This window comes from Rana temporaria, chromosome 6, assembly GCF_905171775.1.
Source record: "Rana temporaria chromosome 6, aRanTem1.1, whole genome shotgun sequence".
NCBI lineage: Eukaryota > Metazoa > Chordata > Amphibia > Anura > Ranidae > Rana > Rana temporaria.
The window spans coordinates 222,704,625-222,723,357 of record NC_053494.1 but is presented as its reverse complement, the minus strand read 5'-3'; the positions used below and the strand labels follow the sequence as shown (position 1 = coordinate 222,723,357).

The window sequence follows — 18,733 nt, the reverse complement described above, 5'->3', positions numbered from 1 at the left end:
GCTCAGAATCAAGCCGACGCATGCTCGGAAGCATTGAACTTCATTTTTCTTGGCTCGTCGTAGTGTTGTACGTCACCACGTTCTTGAAGTTCGGTATTTGGTGTGACCGTGTGTATGTGAGACAGCTTGAACGGAATTCCGTTGGAAAAACCCGTTGTGTGTATGTGGCCTTAGAGTTAAAAAATGCACCAAATGTACCGTATTTATCGGCGTATACCGCGCACTTTTTTGCAAAATCGTGGGTGCGCGGTATACGCCGATACCCGCTTTCCCGCGCCGAGTTTGAATACTGCGCCCGACATATACAGAGCGCAGTACACTCGGGTATAGTCGGGCAGTCTCGGCTCCTTCCGCGCTCACGTCCTGGACGTACAGGACGTCAGCGCGAGAGGAGCCGAGACTGCCCGACTATACCCGAGTGTACTGCGCTCTGTATATGTCGGCGCAGTATTCAAACTCGGCACGGGAAACGAGCGGGGAGGACACGAGGACGCCGCAGAAGGACGCCGGACCCGACGAAGAGGACACCCGAAGCCGAAGGAGGCTGGACCCGACGAAGAGGACACCCGAAGCCGCAGACGGACGCCGGACCCGACGAGGCCGCCGATGGACGCCGCGCAAGACACCAAAACTGTAAGTACAAAAAAAACTTTTTTTCCACAGGATTCGGGGCTACTTTAGGGGTGCGCGGTATACGCGGGAGCGCGTTATACCGCGATAAATACGGTATATCATTATTAGTTATATAAAATGTTAAAACAGAGAGGTTCTATCATTCTCTTCCGTCGGCAAAGTTTTTACACAGTTGTACTTAAAGCGGAGTTCCACCCTAAAAAAAAAATACTTTTCATCAGCAGCTTACCTTTAACTGCTTGAGGACCGCCGCACGACGATATACGTCGGCAGAATGGCATGGCTGGGCACAAGGGCGTACATGTACGTCCCCTTTAAGAACCCAGCCGTGGGTCACGAGCATGCCACTGGCAGGGAGCTCGCGACCCGGTCCGAAGCTCCGTTAACGTGCCTGCGAGACCCGAGGACCCGATCGCTGCTGGTGTCCCGCGATCGGGTCACAGAGCTGAAGAACGGGGAGAGGTGAACCTTTCCCCGTTCTTCTCCGTGGCTTGTCACTGATCGTCTGTTCCCTGTCATAGGGAACGACGATCAGTGACGTCACACGCCCAGCCACACCCCCCCCTACAGTAAGAATCACACACTAGGGCACACTTAACCCCTACAGCGCCCCCCTAGTGGTTAACCCCTTCCCTGCCAGTGTCATTTACACAGTAATCAGTGCATTTTTATAGCACTGTTCGCTGTATGAATGACAATGGTCCCAAAAATGTGTCAAAAGTGTCCGATGTGTCCGCCATAATGTCGCAGTCACAATAAAAATCGCAGATCGCTGCCATTACTAGTAAAAAAAAAAAAATATTAAAAATGCAATAAAACTATCCCCTATTTTGTAGACGCTATAACTTTTGTGCAAACCAATCAATAAACGCTTATTGCGATATTTTGGAACCAAAAATAGGTAGAAGAATACGTATCGGCCTAAACTGAGGAAGAAATGTTTTTTTATATATTTTTGGGCATATTTATTATAGCAAATATATTTTTGTTTATAGCGCAAAAATTAAACACCGCAGAGGCGATCAAATACCACCAAAAGAAATCTCTATTTGTGGGGAAAAAAGGACGTCAATTTTGTTTGGGAGCCACGTCGCACCCCCGCGCAATTGACAGTTAAAGCGATGCAGTGTCGAATCGCAAAAAGGGGCCAGGTCCTTTTTTTTACCTTGTAAATAGCTATTACTAGGCAGATTTCCTAATCTGCCTAGTTCCTAGTCCGCGGTGGATGTAATTCCGTTCCTACCCCCCCCCATGGCCTCCTGGGAAATTATGATACTCATCTTTGGGCATTACTGTGCCTAAAAATCGCGTTATTCCATACAGGAAATGACGCAATTAAGGCGGATCACAGCTCCATTTTTGAAAAGGGAAGAACGCCCTGTGTGTTGATGGAGGAGAGAGAGGACTTCATAGGTGAGGGATTCATAGTTTTGTTATCTGCTGGATCATGTTATCTAGGTTGTCATGACAACTGGGCGGAACGTTCCTCCTTCGCCACTCGTTGTCATGGCAGCTATCCAAACGAACGGCTCTACGAGCGCCGTTATACTGCGCGTGCGCGAGTTCGAGAGGTGCATGCTGGTTACCCAGCATGCACCTCTCTCAGAAAATCCAGGAAGAGACATGAGCGGGGCTTCATAATGCCCACAGCTATTATGGAAGTGGCCACAAGATCCCTGAGATGATATCAGGTACAGTGCCTTGCGAAAGTTTTCGGCCCCCTTGAACTTTGCCACCTTTTGCCACATTTCAGGCTTCAAACATAAAGATATAAAACTGTCATTTTTTTTTGAAGAACCAACAACAAGTGGGACACAATCATGAAGTGGAACGAAATTTATTGGATATTTCAAACTTCTTTAACAAATAAAAAACTGAAAAATTGGGCGTGCAAAATTATTCAGCCCCCTGAAGTTAATACTTTGTAGCGCCCCCTTTTGCTGCGATTACAGCTGTAAGTCGCTTGGGGTATGTCTCTGCTGTAAGTCACTTGGGGTATGTCTCTGCTGTAAGTCGCTTGGGGTATGTCTCTGCTGTAAGTCACTTGGGGTATGTCTCTGCTGTAAGTCGCTTGGGGTATGTCTCTGCTGTAAGTCGCTTGGGGTATGTCTCTGCTGTAAGTCGCTTGGGGTATGTCTCTGCTGTAAGTCGCTTGGGGTATGTCTCTGCTGTAAGTGGCTTGGGGTGTCTCTGCTGTAAGTCGCTTGGGGTGTCTCTATCAGTTTTGCACATCGAGAGTCGGAAATTTTTGCCCATTCCTCCTTGCAGAACGGCTCGAGCTCAGTGAGGTTGGATGGAGAGCGTTTGTGAACAGCAGTTTTCAGTTCTTTCCACAGATTCTCGATTGGATTCAGGTCTGGACTGTGACTTGGCCATTCTAACACCTGGATATGTTTATTTGTGAACCATTCCATTGTAGATTTTGCTTTATGTTTTGGATCGTTGTCTTGTTGGAAGACAAATCTCCGTCCCAGTCTCAGGTCTTTTGCAGACTCCGTCAGGTTTTCTTCCAGAATGGTCCTGTATTTGGCTCCATCCATCTTCCCATCAATTTTAACCATCTTCCCTGTCCCTGCTGAAGAAAAGCAGGCCCAAACCATGATGCTGCCACCACCATGTTTCACAGTGGGGATCCCGGTGTGTTCAGGGTGATGAGCTGTGTTGCTTTTACGCCAAACATAACGTTTTGCATTGTTGCCAAAAAGTTGGATTTTGGTTTTATCTGAGCAGAGCACCTTCTTCCACATGTTTGGTGCGTCTCCCAGGTGGCTTGTGGCAAACTTTAAACGACACTTTTTATGGATATCTTTAAAAAATGTCTTTCTTCTTGCCACTCTTCTATAAAGGGCAGATTTGTGCAGTATACAGGGACTGATTGTTGTCCTATGGACAGAGTCTCCCACCTCAGATCTCTGCAGTTCCTCCAGAGTGATCATGGGCCTCTTGGCTGCATCTCTGATCAGTCTTCTCCTTGTATGAGATGAAGGTTTAGAGGGACGGCCGGGTCTTCGTAGATTTGCAGTGGTCTGATACTCCCATTTCAATATTATCGCTTGCACAGTGCTCCTTGGGATGTTTAAAGCTTGGGAAATCTTTTTGTATCCAAATCCGGCTTTAAACTTCTCCACAACAGTATCTCGGACCTGCCTGGTGTGTTCCTTGTTCTTCATGATGCTCTCTGCGCTTTAAACGGACCTCTGGGACTATCACAGTGCAGGTGCATTTATACAGAGACTTGATTACACACAGGTGGATTCTATTTACCGTATTTATCGGCGTATACCGCACACTATTTTGCCCTGAAAATCAGGGCAAAATCGTGGGTGCGCGGTATACGCCGATACCCGCTTTCCTGCGCTGAATTTGAATACTGCGCCGGCATATACCGAGCGCAGTACACTCGTGTATCTTCGGGCAGTTCCGACGCCTCTCGCGCTGACGTCCTGGACGTACAGGACGTCACCACGAGAGTAGCCGAGCCTGCCCAACGATACACGAGTGTACTGCGCTCGGTATATGTCGGCGCAGTATTCATACTCTGCGCGCGAAACGAGCGGGGAGGACGCGAGGACGCCGCAGAAGGACGCCGGACCCGACGAAGAGGACACCCAAAGCCGCAGACGGACGCCGGACCCGACGAGGCCGCCGATGGACGCCGCGGAAGACACCAAAACTGTAAGTACAAAAAATCTTTTTTTCACAGGAATCCGGGTCAAGTTTAGGGGTGCGCGCTATACGCGGGAGCTCGCTATACCCCGGTTAATACGGTATCATCATTAGTCATTTAGGTCAACATTGGATCATTCCGAGATCCTCACTGAACTTCTGGAGAGAGTTTGCTGCACTGAAAGTAAAGGGGCTGAATCATTTTGCACGCCCAATTTTTCAGTTTTTTATTTGTTAAAAAAGTTTGAAATATCCAATAAATTTCGTTCCACTTCATGATTGTGTCCCACTTGTTGTTGATTCTTCACAAAAAATTACAGTTTTATATCTTTATGTTTGAAGCCTGAAATGTGGCAAAAGGTCATTCAAGGGGGCCGAATACTTTGGCAAGGCACTGTAAGTGTTTGCAACTATTCATATACTGACCATGCTTTATTAATATGTTTTAATGATTATTTATAGTAATGTATTTGAGATTGCAAAAAATGTATGCCCAGAACCCCGCTTTAATGCCATTAAATTTGAGGGGGGGGGGGGGGGGATTTCCTGTTTTTCTCCAGATATTCAAAGATTCATCAGAACGTTCTCCAGTAACCTCAGAATGGCTCACAACAGGATGACAGCGAAGCCCCTGGAAGAATCCCGAAGTGTCCGGGTGGAGAATGTCCCGGAGAACACATCTGAGATGTATCTGGCAGCTTTCTTTGAGAACCCAAAACATGGAGGAGGAAGAGTAGAAGACGTTGTGATGTTACCTGAGGAAAGAGCCGCACTGATCACGTTTCGTGACACCGCAGGTGAGTTCACAGAGTGGCTACAGAGAAGACCTTCATACGTTGGAAATGATTGCTGGTTGATGATGCTTATGCTTTAATTGACTAGAATTGTCCCAAGTGGCACATCAAGGAAGGATAGAACCACTTGTGGTCAACATCAGAGTGTTCAAACATTGCTCCCACTCAAAGTGACTCCTGTCACAGGTACAGTACTGACAGGCAGGCAGGTGATTGTGCTATCTGCAGTATTTTCACGTGGTGTACTGCCTGTGTCCTCTGCACAGTGTGCACCTAAAGCTACGTCAATAGATTTGCTGGTGCTTCTCATATTAATTCCTAAAGGCAGTAGAGCTGCACGATTCTGGGAAAAATGAGAATCACAATTCTTTTGCTTAGAATGAAGATCACGATTCTCTCACGGTTCTCAAAAAAAAATGCATGGTGCTTTTGTTAGCACGCATTTTTGTGATTTATTTTTTTATTTTTTTTACACACACATTTTATATATATAATGTGTGTAAATAAAAAAAAAAATCCCAAAAATAAAAATGCATGCTAACAAAAGCACCATGCATTTTGGTGCAGCGGCATTAAAAAATTAATAAAAAAAAAGGCCCATGCACTTTGGTGCTATTGAGGGGGGGGGGGGGGGGGGGGCAGGCAGTTCATTCTCAAATTAATAGGCTGTTCTGCAGCAAGGCACATACTCTGATGCATCGCATAGATGTGAAGTTGAACCTTTAAAACACAGTCAGGAGGCCGAGGGGCACCAAAAAAAACAAATTTTCAAAAAATCATTTGTCATTGGGACAGAAAGTGAGGTGCAATCTTCTGAACAGATGCGCACAGACAGCAAAACAAATGTTACAGGGGTGATAACCCTTCTCTATGTTTTCAGAAAAGCTTAAAAAATTGATTTTTTTGTCTGGAGCTACACTTTAAAAAAGTACCAGTTCACAATTACAAACAGATTCTACTTAACAACAAACCTACAGTCCCGGTCTTGTTTGCACCGCCTGTATAATGCTGTTCAAAGTATATAGGGCCAAAGGGGCTGGTAATGACCTGGGGGGAGGGGGGCGGGGGAAACCCATGCTATTTTTCTCAATGATTTTCATCCATATTGCAGATATTATATTAACCACTTCAGATCCGTAGGACGTCCTCCACTTTAAGCGGTGATATCTGAATGATGGGGCAGCTGCAGGCATCATTCAGATATCGCCGTCTTCAGCTGGCGATTCTGTGCACCAGAAGAACGATCAAAGCGGCGGAACGGTTCCGCCGCTCGATCGTTCTTCTAGGCAGCGGGAGGGGACGTCCCCCCCCCCCTCCCGCCGCCGTCCGGTGCTTCTCCGGGCTCTCCCGTGCCATCGGGGGCCCGGAGAGCGAATCGGCCGGCGCTCGTTGGTGAACCATAGAGATGACTGGTGACCAGACGGTCACAGTCATCTCTATGACCGTCGGAGGGCCGGGCGCAACGTTATGACGTCACGCCCGCTACCCGGAAATAAACAAAGCCGCTATCGCGGCTGTCGGCATGTAATCGGTGAAATTTTTTTCACCGATTTCATGCTTGTAAGCCTGGAGGAGAGATGTGGGGTCTTATTGACCCCGCCTCTCTCCATAAAGAGGACCTGTCACAGTGATTACTATTACAAGGGATGTTTAAAAAAAAATGTCAAAAAAAGTGTAAAAATTAAGTAAAAAAATAAAATAAAATAATAAAAAAAAAAAATTTAAAACGCCCCTGTCCCGGTCGCTCGCGTGCAGAAGCGAACACAAGTCCCGCCCACATATGTAAACACCGTTCAAACCCCACATGTGAGGTATCATCGCGTGCGTTAGAGCGCGTGCAACAATTCTAGCACTAGACCTCCTCTGTAACTCAAAAATAGTAACCTGTAAAAAAAATTAAGGCATTGCCTATGGAGATTTTTAAGTACCGAAGTTTGGCGCCATTCCATGAGTGTGTGCAATTTTAAAGCGTGACATGTTAGGTATCTATTTACTCGGCGTAACATCGTCTTTCACATTATACAAAAAAATTGGGCTAACTTTACTGTTTTGTTATTTTTTAATTCATGAAACTGTTTTTTTCCCTAAAAAAAGGCGTTTGAAAAATTATTGCGCAAATACCATGCGAGAAAAAAAGTTGCAATGACTGCCATTTTATTCCCTAGGGTGTCTGCTAAAAAAAAAATATATAATGTTTGGGGGTTCTGATAAATTTTCTAGCAAAAAAAGTGTGATTTTTACATAAAGGAGAAAAGTGCCAAAATAGGCCCGGTAAAGCAAGCAGTTTTAAATGACTTTTTTCTTATAGTAAGACCCCTTTCACACTGGGGCGTTTTTCGGGCAGTTTTTAGGCGCTTTGGCGTTTAAAAAAAAGCCTGTAAAGCGCCTGAAAGAAGCCTCATCTGCAATCCCAATGTGAAAGCCCAAGTGCTTTCAGAGGCCTTTCACACTGCCAGCGCCCGAAAAACGCTGGTAAAGCGCTGCTAAGACCCCTTTCACACTGAGGCGCTTTTCAGGCGCTTTGGCGGTAAAAAAAGCTTCCTCAATGGGAAGGGGGCTTTAGGAGCGGTGTATTAACCGCTCCTAAAGCGCTGCAAAGAAGCTGCATGCAGGACTTTTTTTGACGCCCTGCCAGCTCAGCGCCTCAGTGTGAAAGCACTCAGGCTTTCACATTGGGATTGCAGATGCAGCTTCTTTCAGGCGCTTTTTTTAACGCTAAGACCACTTTCACACTGGGGTGTTTTTCAGGCGCTTTAGTGTGAAAGCACTCGAGCTTTCACATTGGGATTGCAGATGCAGCTTCTTTCAGGCGTTTTACAGGCGCTTTTTTTAACGCTAAAGCGCTTGAAAAATGCCCCAGTGTAAAAGGGCCCTAACACCCAGCAGGTACGATATTTAAAGGAATTTTTAAATTTTTTTTTTCACTTTAAGCATCATTAAAATCGCTGCTCCAGAAAAAAACGACCGTTTTTAAAACTTTTTTTTCCACTGATGCATGTTTCCTGGGGCAAGACCCGGGTTCTCAAACCCGTTTTCCCACAATAACTTGCATATTAGCCTTTAAAATGACCACTTTTGAATTCGAAGGTTCGAGTCCCATAGACTTCAATGGGGTTCTAAATGTTCGCGCGAACGTTCTGTCCGTTCGAAGGTTCTGGTGCGAACCGAACGGGGGGGTGTTCGGCTCATCCCTACACTATGCCCTAAATGTAACATACATAGGGGTGATTTAATACACATGATCTGGCGATGCCCAAAACTCACATGGTATTGGACTACGGTCCTACAGACTATCTCTAAGCTCGCCCAAGTTTCTGTACCTCTGACCCCTTTGGTGTGCCTACTTGGAGATGTGGACACTAAAATTTACCCACCGGGTGTATGAATTATGATAACTAGAGGAAGTTAATTGCTAGGTTTTGGATATCACCCACGGTACCTTGTAGAAAGAAATGGGTTGAGTATGTTAGTTCTCTACTACTTGGTAAAAATTGAATCCTATTTGGCAGAGCTGGTTGGATTCTCACTGCCTCGCCTCCTCACAGATAGTAATGGATAGACAAATTTAAAGCGGTGTCTCACCCTAAAAACAAATTTCTAGCATGCCATCAAGCATACTAGCGCGAGCTACAGTATGCCTTTCTTTTATTTTTTGGGGCCGTACTTAGGGTTTACTGCCGTAGTGAAGTTTCAGACTCCCCGCGGGGAATGGGCGTTCCTATGCACAGGGAAGATGATTGACAGCCGGCTACGGCTACTTCACGGTGCTATACGGCGCCTGCGCACAGACATCGGAGCTGACTGCGCAGGCGCCGTGAAGAGGCAAGTCCCATTTCGGCTATCTTCGGGCAGCGTGACGCGCCATAGCCGGCCGTCAATCATCTTCACTGTGCATAGGAACGCCCATTCCCCGCGGGGAGTCTGAAACTTCACTACAGCAGTAAACCGTAAGTAAGGCGCCAAAAAAAAAAAAAAAAAGGCGTACTGTAGATCGCGCTAGTATGCTTGATGGCATGCTAGAAAAAAACAATGTTTTTTTTTAGGGTGAACCCCCGCTTTTAGTTGGTACGGCTCCACTGTTAAGGGGCCCAAATTGTTTCATCCACCTAAAGCTTCAGTTATATTAGTCTTGTTCTGAGCTTATAGTACATTATTCTATGAAAACAGAAAGAAATGGTATTGTGCATAGCTTATTTAACTATGAGCTCTGGTTGATCTGTTTTGTTTTTGTTTACATTCTCTATCATTTTACGTTCTATTTGCACAGACTGATGACTGTCTTTTTTATGCATATTATGTATGATTCATAATGGCTAATGTCTTTGTACTTTTCAGATGCTTTTTCATATTATTAAAAAAGAGTTTGGATTTAAAAAAAAAAAAAAAAAAAGAACTGAATGTGAGTATTGAGTGGAAGATCATTGTGAATCTGTTTTCTTCTCTTCCAGATGTTAAAAGAGTTCTGAAGAAGGATCACGTGTTTTCCAAGACAAATATATCCGTATACCCTTACTACCCATTGCTGGGTATAGCACTGTATGGGAAGGACGGACCTTGTATAGAAATACCAAACCCTATAGAATTTAATATCAGTCCATACATATTGGAACATATCTGTAATAATGAAGGATTAAAGAACGACATAGATGTGAAGATGAAGGATAAACACTGTGAGATCAAATGGCCAGATCAAGACTGCCAGGATCCTGTCCTTCAACTCGTCTTCCCTCCCACCTTGTCCACCCATCTCAGGTCTGTGACAAAGATTGTACCGAGATGGAGTGACGACATTTATAATGAATTCTCACTTTTCATATCAAAGTTAAGAGTAATAGAGTATAAAATGGATGAGTCGGTCTGGGAAGCGATTAGAGAACAAGTCAGCAGCTCCACCTATGATGAAGTACTCATCAGACCGGACTTTGGTTTAGAGAAAGTTTTCTTGGCTGGAATGTCCAAGGATGTTACAAAGATCGACCCAACATTCAGACAACTGGTAGAGGAAACCACCAAACAGGTAGAAAGAAAGAAACAAACCAACACTGTGACCTTACCCATGTCTCCAATCCTCTATCAGATTATGTGTAACAGCGGCCTGAAGAAGAAGATCCTGGACCAGGTTCCAGAGCTGAAGATGGACTATGATGTGCCAACAAAGAAAGCCCGTCTATCGGGACTGAGAGAAGAAGTGCTCATGGCCAAATGTGAAATACTCAACATCAAGCAACAAATGAAAAGCAAACTCATCCAGATGGATCCGCACCTCGTCCAGTTCCTGGTATCCACCGATAATGAGGAGATGTCCACTCTGCTCTTTGTACGTCACAACATCAACGCAATGCTGGAAATTGAAGATGGCGTTGTTAAACTGATGGCTCATTCAATGGAAGACTTGATAGAAGCAGAAAAGCAAATTAAGGAAAAACTGCATCACAGACAACTTTTAGTTGAACACAAAAGTCTTCTGAAATCTCCTGAGTGGAAAAGTCTCCAGTTACATCTACTTCAGTTATTTAATGCAGAGAAAATCACCGTCCTGATACAGGAATCTTCGTCGGGAACGGAGGACAACGTGGTCATCGCCGGCCTGACTTCAAATGTTCAAAAGTGTTACGAACAAGTCTGCGACTTTCTGGAGAAGAACTCTACTATAGAGACAGGAATTCCAGTTCAACCTTCAGTAAAGATGACGTTTCTCATGGAGGAAAGGAAAGAGATCTTGGAGAAGATAAAGAAAAATGTAAATGTAACAAAGAACCAGAACGGTATCCACCTGTCGGGACCACGGGTGAAGGTTCAAGAGGCACAAAATGTAATTTGGGACATTTTGCACTCACTTCACAGTGATACTCTGCGTATTGAGAAACCGGGAGCCAAAAAGTTTTGTAAGGTCAATGAAGAAGTTCATGCTACAACCGCAAGGACAACTTACCATTGTCTGATACGTTTAGAGGAAGCTGGTGTAGAAAATAATCTATTTCATAAACCCAGATTCCAAGTAACTCTTCCAAATGGAATGACCCTCTCTGTATATAAAGATGACCTGTGCCGTCACAATGTAGATGTCATTGTTAATGCAGCCAATGAAGATCTGAAACATATTGGGGGTTTGCCAAAAGCTATTCTGGATGCAGCAGGACGTAAAGTCCAAGATGACTGCGATCAGATTATCAGGAAAGATGGTAAATTGTTAACTGGAGATTCAGTAATTACTGACGCAGGGAAATTGCCGTGCAAACAAATCATACATACAGTGGGTCCCCGATGGGACACAAATTCCCCCTCCAGATGTGAACGGCTTCTACGGAGGGCGATTACCACCAGTTTACAGCTGGCCTCTGAGAAGAGTCACAGCTCAATAGCAATTCCAGCTGTCAGTTCTGGAGTTTTTGGTTTTCCCATAAAATTATGTGCTGAAAACATAGTGGAAGCCATACGGGACTACGTAGAGACGCCGGGACAACAGAGCACTTTACAGAGAATACATCTTGTGGACACGAAGGAGGAAACCGTCAACATTTTCTCTGAGGTTACAAAGGCCAAATTTGGTAACCAAACAAGCAATGTGCCTTTTACAACAATGGCACCCCAGCCGGTCACAAGAGTGACACAGAACCCACCAGTGCCAATGAATAGAGGTAATGACAACACCGTGATGACTGAGGAAGGACTGGAGATCAAGCTGCTTCAGAAGAACATTGAGGACTGCTCGGTATGTAGATTCTCTAGCACTTTCCTACTAAAGTAGAACAGTTTACCTGTTGCAGCCAAAGGTCCCACCATGAGGGTTTTTCCATTTATATTCCTGCTAAAGTAGGACTCCACCAAAGACTTTTATGATTCAAATAGAGCAATAAAAATAGGATTTTTATAACAGCTTACCTGTAAAATCCTTTTCTTGGAGTACACCACGGGACACAGAGCAGCCATAGTAATTACTATGTGGGTTATATGCCACCTATAGGTGAATGGACACTGGTACACTCAAGACAGGAAGTCCCCCCTATATAACCCCTCCCACACAGGGAGTACCTCAGTTTTTGTAGCAAAGCAATATATATACTGTATATATATCCCACTAAGAGGGGAGGGACCTCTGTGTTCCGTGATGTCCTCCAAGAAAAGGATTTTGCAGGTAAGCTGTTATAAAAATCCTATTTTCTTTATCATACATCACGTGACACAGAGCAGCCATAGTAATTACTATGTTGGATGTCCCAAAGCAATGCCTCTGAGGGGAGGGAGACACAAATAAAAGCCATCAGACGTAAGGCCCTTCACTGCTGCCTGCAGAATACTGCGCCCAAAGCCGGCATCCTCTTGCCATCTTACATTCACCTGATAGAATTTTGTGAACGTATGCACTGACGACCAAGTTGCGGCCTTGCAAATCTGAGTCATAGAAGCCTGGTGATGCACTGCCCAAGAAGCGCCGACTGCCCTGGTAGAGTGCACCTTAACTTGAAAAGGTGGAACCTTCATTTTCAGGCCATAAGCCTGAATAATAACCTGACGAATCCATTTTGAAATAGTCGATATTGACGCTGATTGTCCTTGCCTGGGGCCATCTGGCAGCACAAACAAAACATCAGTTTTCCGTATCTGAGCTGTCGTCTTCAGATTTAGCTTTTACTGCTCTCACTACATCGAGAGAATGTAACAATCTTTCTTCCGCAGAACGAGGTTCTGGAAAAAAGGAAGGCAGGGCAACATCTTGATTCAGATGAAACAACCTTAGGCAGAAAGGTTGGGTGAGGATGCAACACCACCTTATCTTTATGAATAACTAAGTATGGCTCTTTACAAGAAAAAGCTGCCAATTCTGATACCCTTCTTGCGGAAGTTACTGCAACTAAGAACACCAATTTCCTTGTCAAAAGAACCAAGGAAATATCGGTTATCGGCTAAAAAGGCTGTCTTTGTAAAACTGACAGAACCAGATTCAAATCCCATGGGCACAAGGGTGTCCTAACCAGCTGAGCCATATGCATTACCCCTTGTATAAAGGCCCGGACTAAAGAATGCAAAGCAAGCGGCCTTTGAAAAAACATTGACAAGGCTGAAATCTGACCATTGATTGTACTCAAGGCCAGCTTCATTTCTACCCCCAATTGTAGGAAGGCAAGAATTCTACCTATGACATACTTCTGAGGATGCCATCTTTTGGTTTGACACCAAGAAATATAGGCCTTCCGGACCCTATAATAAATGGTCCTGGAAGCCGGCTTACTTGCATTAATCAGGCTGGTTACCACTGAACCTGAAAGCCCCCGACTCTTTAAAATGCGGGCTTCAATAGCCAAACCGTTAAATTCAGCGATTGTAAGGCAGGATGGAACACCGGCCCTTTCGACAGCAGGTCCAGACGATATGGAAGAGTCCATGGATTCCCTACTGTCATCCTTATGATCTTTGCATACTAGGATCTTCTGGGCCATGTTGGGGCTACTGTAAATCACTGGCTTTCGTTCCTCTTTGATTCTGTGAAGAAGCCGCGGTAGCAGTTGAACTGGAGGAAACGCATAAATCAGTGAAAACTGATCCCACGGGGTCACTAGCACATCTGTCCCGTATGCGAGTGGATCCCTTCTTTTAGAGAAGTCCATAAGTGAACCTAAGCTCCTTAGGATCTTCTTAACTTACCATTCCCGCCGCAGAATACTGCTGAAAAATCACAGACAGAACCCAATCTTCACCCAATCACGGCGGGCCATGTCATGACGAACCTTCAAGGACAGGGTCCCCTTTGTATATGGGGTCCTCCCCCTTGGACCTGTATAGCACCCTGCCAGAGAAACCTTTTGTATAGTATACGTGACCAAGGTGCTGGATCCCAGGGTCCAACCCTTAAAAGAGGAGCATTACAGGCAGGCAACCTCGTTCTTCTTCCTCGAGACTCGGGTACCATTCACTTTGGCCCTTTTTGGCACTTTGAACGGATCCGACAGCATAGCCGCTTGATCTTCTTAGCGGAGCCTACTCTTAGCACATCATTAACCGTGACCAACACCTTGGTACTGAGGTACTCCCTTTATAGGAGGGGTTATATAGGGGGGACTTCCTGTCTTGAATGTACCAGTGTCTATTCACCTATAGGTGATATATAACCCACATAGTAATTACTATGGCTGCTCTGTGTCCCGTGATGTACGATAAAGAAATGTAACAGAGGTTCTTACTCTTTCCAAATCTGTTTACATGCTTCTTTTGGAGATCTATTTCTCCAAACTGGACATCAAGGGGATTTCCACAGCGGAACCCAAACAGCAGAAGAAACCTGACAGATGTTTCAATTTCCCTACATTAAGGCAAAAATACACTACTGATTTTACAAGGTTTATATCAGCCTTTCTCAATCAGGATTTAGTGGATTCCTAGTGTTCTTTCAGAGGTTACTGGGGGTTCTTTGACCGTTGAGCAATTTCTTCCCCTGACAGTAACTCTTAACCAATGATCTTTTTAGCTGAGGTACATTCTTCTCACTGATCACCAATGTAAGGAACATTATTCTCACTGATCACCAATGTAAGGAACATTCTTCCCACTGATCACCAATGTAAGGAACATTCTTCTCACTGATCACCAATGTAAGGGACATTCTTCTCACTGATCACCAATGTAAGGGACATTCTTCCCACTGATCACCAATGTAAGGGACATTCTTCTCACTGATCACCAATGTAAGGGACATTCTTCTCACTGATCACCAATGTAAGGGACATTCTTCTCACTGATCACCAATGTAAGGGGCATTCTTCCCACTGATCACCAATGTAAGGGACATTCTTCCCACTGATCACCAATGTAAGGAACATTCTTCTCACTGATCACCAATGTAAGGGACATTCTTCTCACTGATCACCAATGTAAGGGACATTCTTCCCACTGATCACCAATGTAAGGAACATTCTTCTCACTGATCACCAATGTAAGGGACATTCTTCTCACTGATCACCAATGTAAGGGACATTCTTCCCACTGATCACCAATGTAAGGAACATTCTTCCCACTGATCACCAATGTAAGGAACATTCTTCCCACTGATCACCAATGTAAGGAACATTCTTCTCACTGATCACCAATGTAAGGAACATTCTTCTCACTGATCACCAATGTAAGGGACATTCTTCTCACTGATCACCAATGTAAGGAACATTCTTCTCACTGATCACCAATGTAAGGAACATTCTTCTCACTGATCACCAATGTAAGGGACATTCTTCTCACTGATCACCAATGTAAGGGACATTCTTCTCACTGATCACCAATGTAAGGGACATTCTTCTCACTGATCACCAATGTAAGGGACATTCTTCTCACTGATCACCAATGTAAGGGACATTCTTCTCACTGATCACCAATGTAAGGGACATTCTTCTCACTGATCACCAATGTAAGGAACATTCTTCTCACTGATCACCAATGTAAGGGACATTCTTCCCACTGATCACCAACGTAAGGAACATTCTTCTCACTGATCACCAATGTAAGGAACATTCTTCTCACTGATCACCAATGTAAGGGACATTCTTCTCACTGATCACCAATGTAAGGGACATTCTTCCCACTGATCACCAATGTAAGGAACATTCTTCCCACTGATCACCAATGTAAGGGACATTCTTCCCACTGATCACCAATGTAAGGAACATTCTTCTCACTGATCACCAATGTAAGGAGCATTCTTCCCACTGATCACCAATGTAAGGGACATTCTTCCCACTGATCACCAATGTAAGGGACATTCTTCTCACTGATCACCAATGTAAGGAGCATTCTTCCCACTGATCACCAATGTAAGGGACATTCTTCTCACTGATCACCAATGTAAGGGACATTCTTCTCACTGATCACCAATGTAAGGAACATTCTTCTCACTGATCACCAATGTAAGGGACATTCTTCCCACTGATCACCAATGTAAGGAACATTCTTCTCACTGATCACCAATGTAAGGAACATTCTTCCCACCGACCACCAATGTAAGGGACATTCTTCTCACTGTTTGCACTTATTTCAGGGGTTTCTGCATTGAAAACAAAGGTTGAGAAGGACTTCTCTGATGTAGTATACATGTGTACTTTCATGCCCTAATTAGGAAATATAACAGTAGAAGAAGACAACACATAATTACATATTGGTAATAATAAATAGTACCTCTAGTTTTTCATATTTGGCTTCTCTGTCTTTCCAGATCTGGAACTGTAATAGTAGAATTGGTTATATGCAGAGCACACCGCCATTCTGCCTGTGCTAGTAAGCACACACTTCATCTTAGTGAAATAATCCATCTTTAAACTAAAAGGGTCACTCACCATTCATTCAATAACCAAACACCACCATCTTGTAAGTTCCCAGCATCCCAGCAATCACTGACTTGCCGACGCCCTCACAGCGTCCTTTTATTATAACAAAAGCTTTCACAAACAGCAGCTGATTGGCCACAGCATGTGACCTCCTCCATAGGAAGTGATGTCACAGCATGTGACCTCCTCCATAGGAAGTGATATCACAGCATGTGACCTCCTCCATAGGAAGTGATGTCACAGCATGTGACCTCCTCCATAGGAAGTGAGCTCACAGGGTGGGGCTCCACACAGCAAATGCCCATATATGGTTTTGACAACACAGGATGTGACAAACATTACATGATAACCCTTCTAACAGGGATATTTATATACATACAATATAATACCAATACAAAACAACAGCAACAAAATACAACAATAATACAATAACCAATGAACACAGTTCCTGATGAGGGGAGCTTATCTGCAGGTGTATGCTCACGTCACAATACAATGTTGATCAGGCACTGAGAGATGACAAGAGCATATATCCGCTAAACCGACAATGCGTTTGCAGAACGGACGCATCCCACAGGCGAATTTCTGTGCATCACACAGGGGCCCCTTCGCCGGCCGACACCCCCACTCTGCAAACACCCTTCTCCATATCAGGAAGTGTATCTCCACCAGTCTCAGACTGCCCCAGTCAATACATATTAAATACAAACATCATAAAATTTCCACAACAGAACAAATTACAAAGATTGTTAATTGGATATTTTAAAATTCAAACCACTCAACTCTTAAGAAAATAATATTTTAACAAATAATAACTTGGTAATGTTTCTCACCTCTTTCCATGGCAGACGGATGTCATTGTGAACAGTGTAGTAGGAGCCGATCTGAACCTGAATGCTGGTGCCGTATCCAAAGCCTTGCTGAGTCGGGCCGGCTCTAATATGCAGAAGCTCCTGAACAATGCAAGTCTCGGCACTCAGGTGGCTCCAGGATCCGTGTTCAGCACCGACGGCTGCAATCTCACCTGTCAAGAGGTTCTTCATGTTGTGGCCCCTCATTGGGACAACGGACAAGGAACGTCGGAAACGGTACCTTCAGGCCTGCAGAGTGTGGTGGGAAATTAAATTCGGAGCTTCGGACCGGGTCGCGGGCGCGACCCACGGCTTTGCACTAGCAGAGGACGTACCTGTATGTGCATGTGCCCAGCCGTGCCATTCTGCCGACGTAAATGTGCAGGAGGCGGTCCTTAAGCGGTTAAAGGACTAAAATCTGATCACTTTGTAAAGGACATTTTCACTAATGCCTCGTACACACGGTCGGATTTTCCGTCGGAATAAACTCTGATGGGTTTTTCCGACGGAATTCCGTTCAAGCTGTCTTGCATACACACGGTCACACCAAATTCCGACTGTCAAGAACCCGTTGACGTACAACACTACGACAAGCCGAGAAAAATGAAGTTCAATGCTTACGAGCTTGCGTCGACTTGATTCAGAGCATGCGTGTTTTTTAGTCCGTCGGAATTGCATACAGACGAACGGAAATTCCGATAGAAATTTTTTCCGTCTGAAAAAAAGAGAACATGTTCTCTTTCTAAGTCGGTCAGAATTTCCGAAGGAAAAAGTCAGATGGGGCATACACACGCGTTCGGAATATCCGATGAAAAAAACTCCACCGGACTTTTTTCATCGGAAATTCCGAACGTGCGCACGCAGCATTAGCTTAGCGAATGTGGTTAAAATTCACGATTTTTGCTGGTACATGATTGGATGGTTGAAGCCAACACAACCTCACTTTACTGCAGGTGTTTAGTCCTTAGATGTGGTGACTGCATTCGTTATCTTCAGGGTAGTGAGGGCATTTGGAAAGGGGCAGTTGTGTGGTGGTGGATGGATGGTAAGGGCGGAGCATTGGTGGAAGAAGGAGGGGGGGGAGAATTGGGGGAAGGAAATGGGTGGAGGGTGAACTGAGCCGGAGCCCAATGTTGTATTTAATATTAGCCTTGTGCCACCTCCACCGTTTTAGATGTACCCTCCCCTTAATACAGCAGATAATGAGCCTTTCACACTGGGCGGTTTTCATGCGCTTAAAGCGGGATTCCACCCACAATTGTTTTAAAGTCAGCAGCTACAAACACTGTAGCTGCTGACTTTTAATAAGGACACTTACCTGTCCTAGGCGCCCGCGATGATGGCCCCCCCCTCCCCCGATGCCGATCTGGATCATTGCAGGTCCCGCGCCACCATCCTCAGTAAGGGATCCAGGCAGTGAAGATTGCGGCTTCACTGCCCGTTTCCTGCTGCGCATGCGCGAGGCTCGCTCCGCTTTGTGAAT

At 44.8% G+C, this 18,733-nt stretch overlaps 1 protein-coding gene across 2 annotated transcripts in view; it reads left to right on the top strand.

Annotated features, from left to right (window-relative positions):
- The window catches only part of LOC120944301 (protein mono-ADP-ribosyltransferase PARP14-like), a 575,277-nt gene that overhangs the window by 13,944 nt on the left and 542,600 nt on the right, over nt 1-18,733 (top strand). For both annotated transcript variants that reach the window (XM_040358333.1, XM_040358334.1), the window contains exons 5-7: nt 4,860-5,096; nt 9,542-11,805; nt 17,248-17,487. In XM_040358333.1, coding sequence (XP_040214267.1) covers nt 4,860-5,096; nt 9,542-11,805; nt 17,248-17,487 — 2,741 coding nt within the window. The remainder of the gene's footprint in view (nt 1-4,859; nt 5,097-9,541; nt 11,806-17,247; nt 17,488-18,733) is intronic.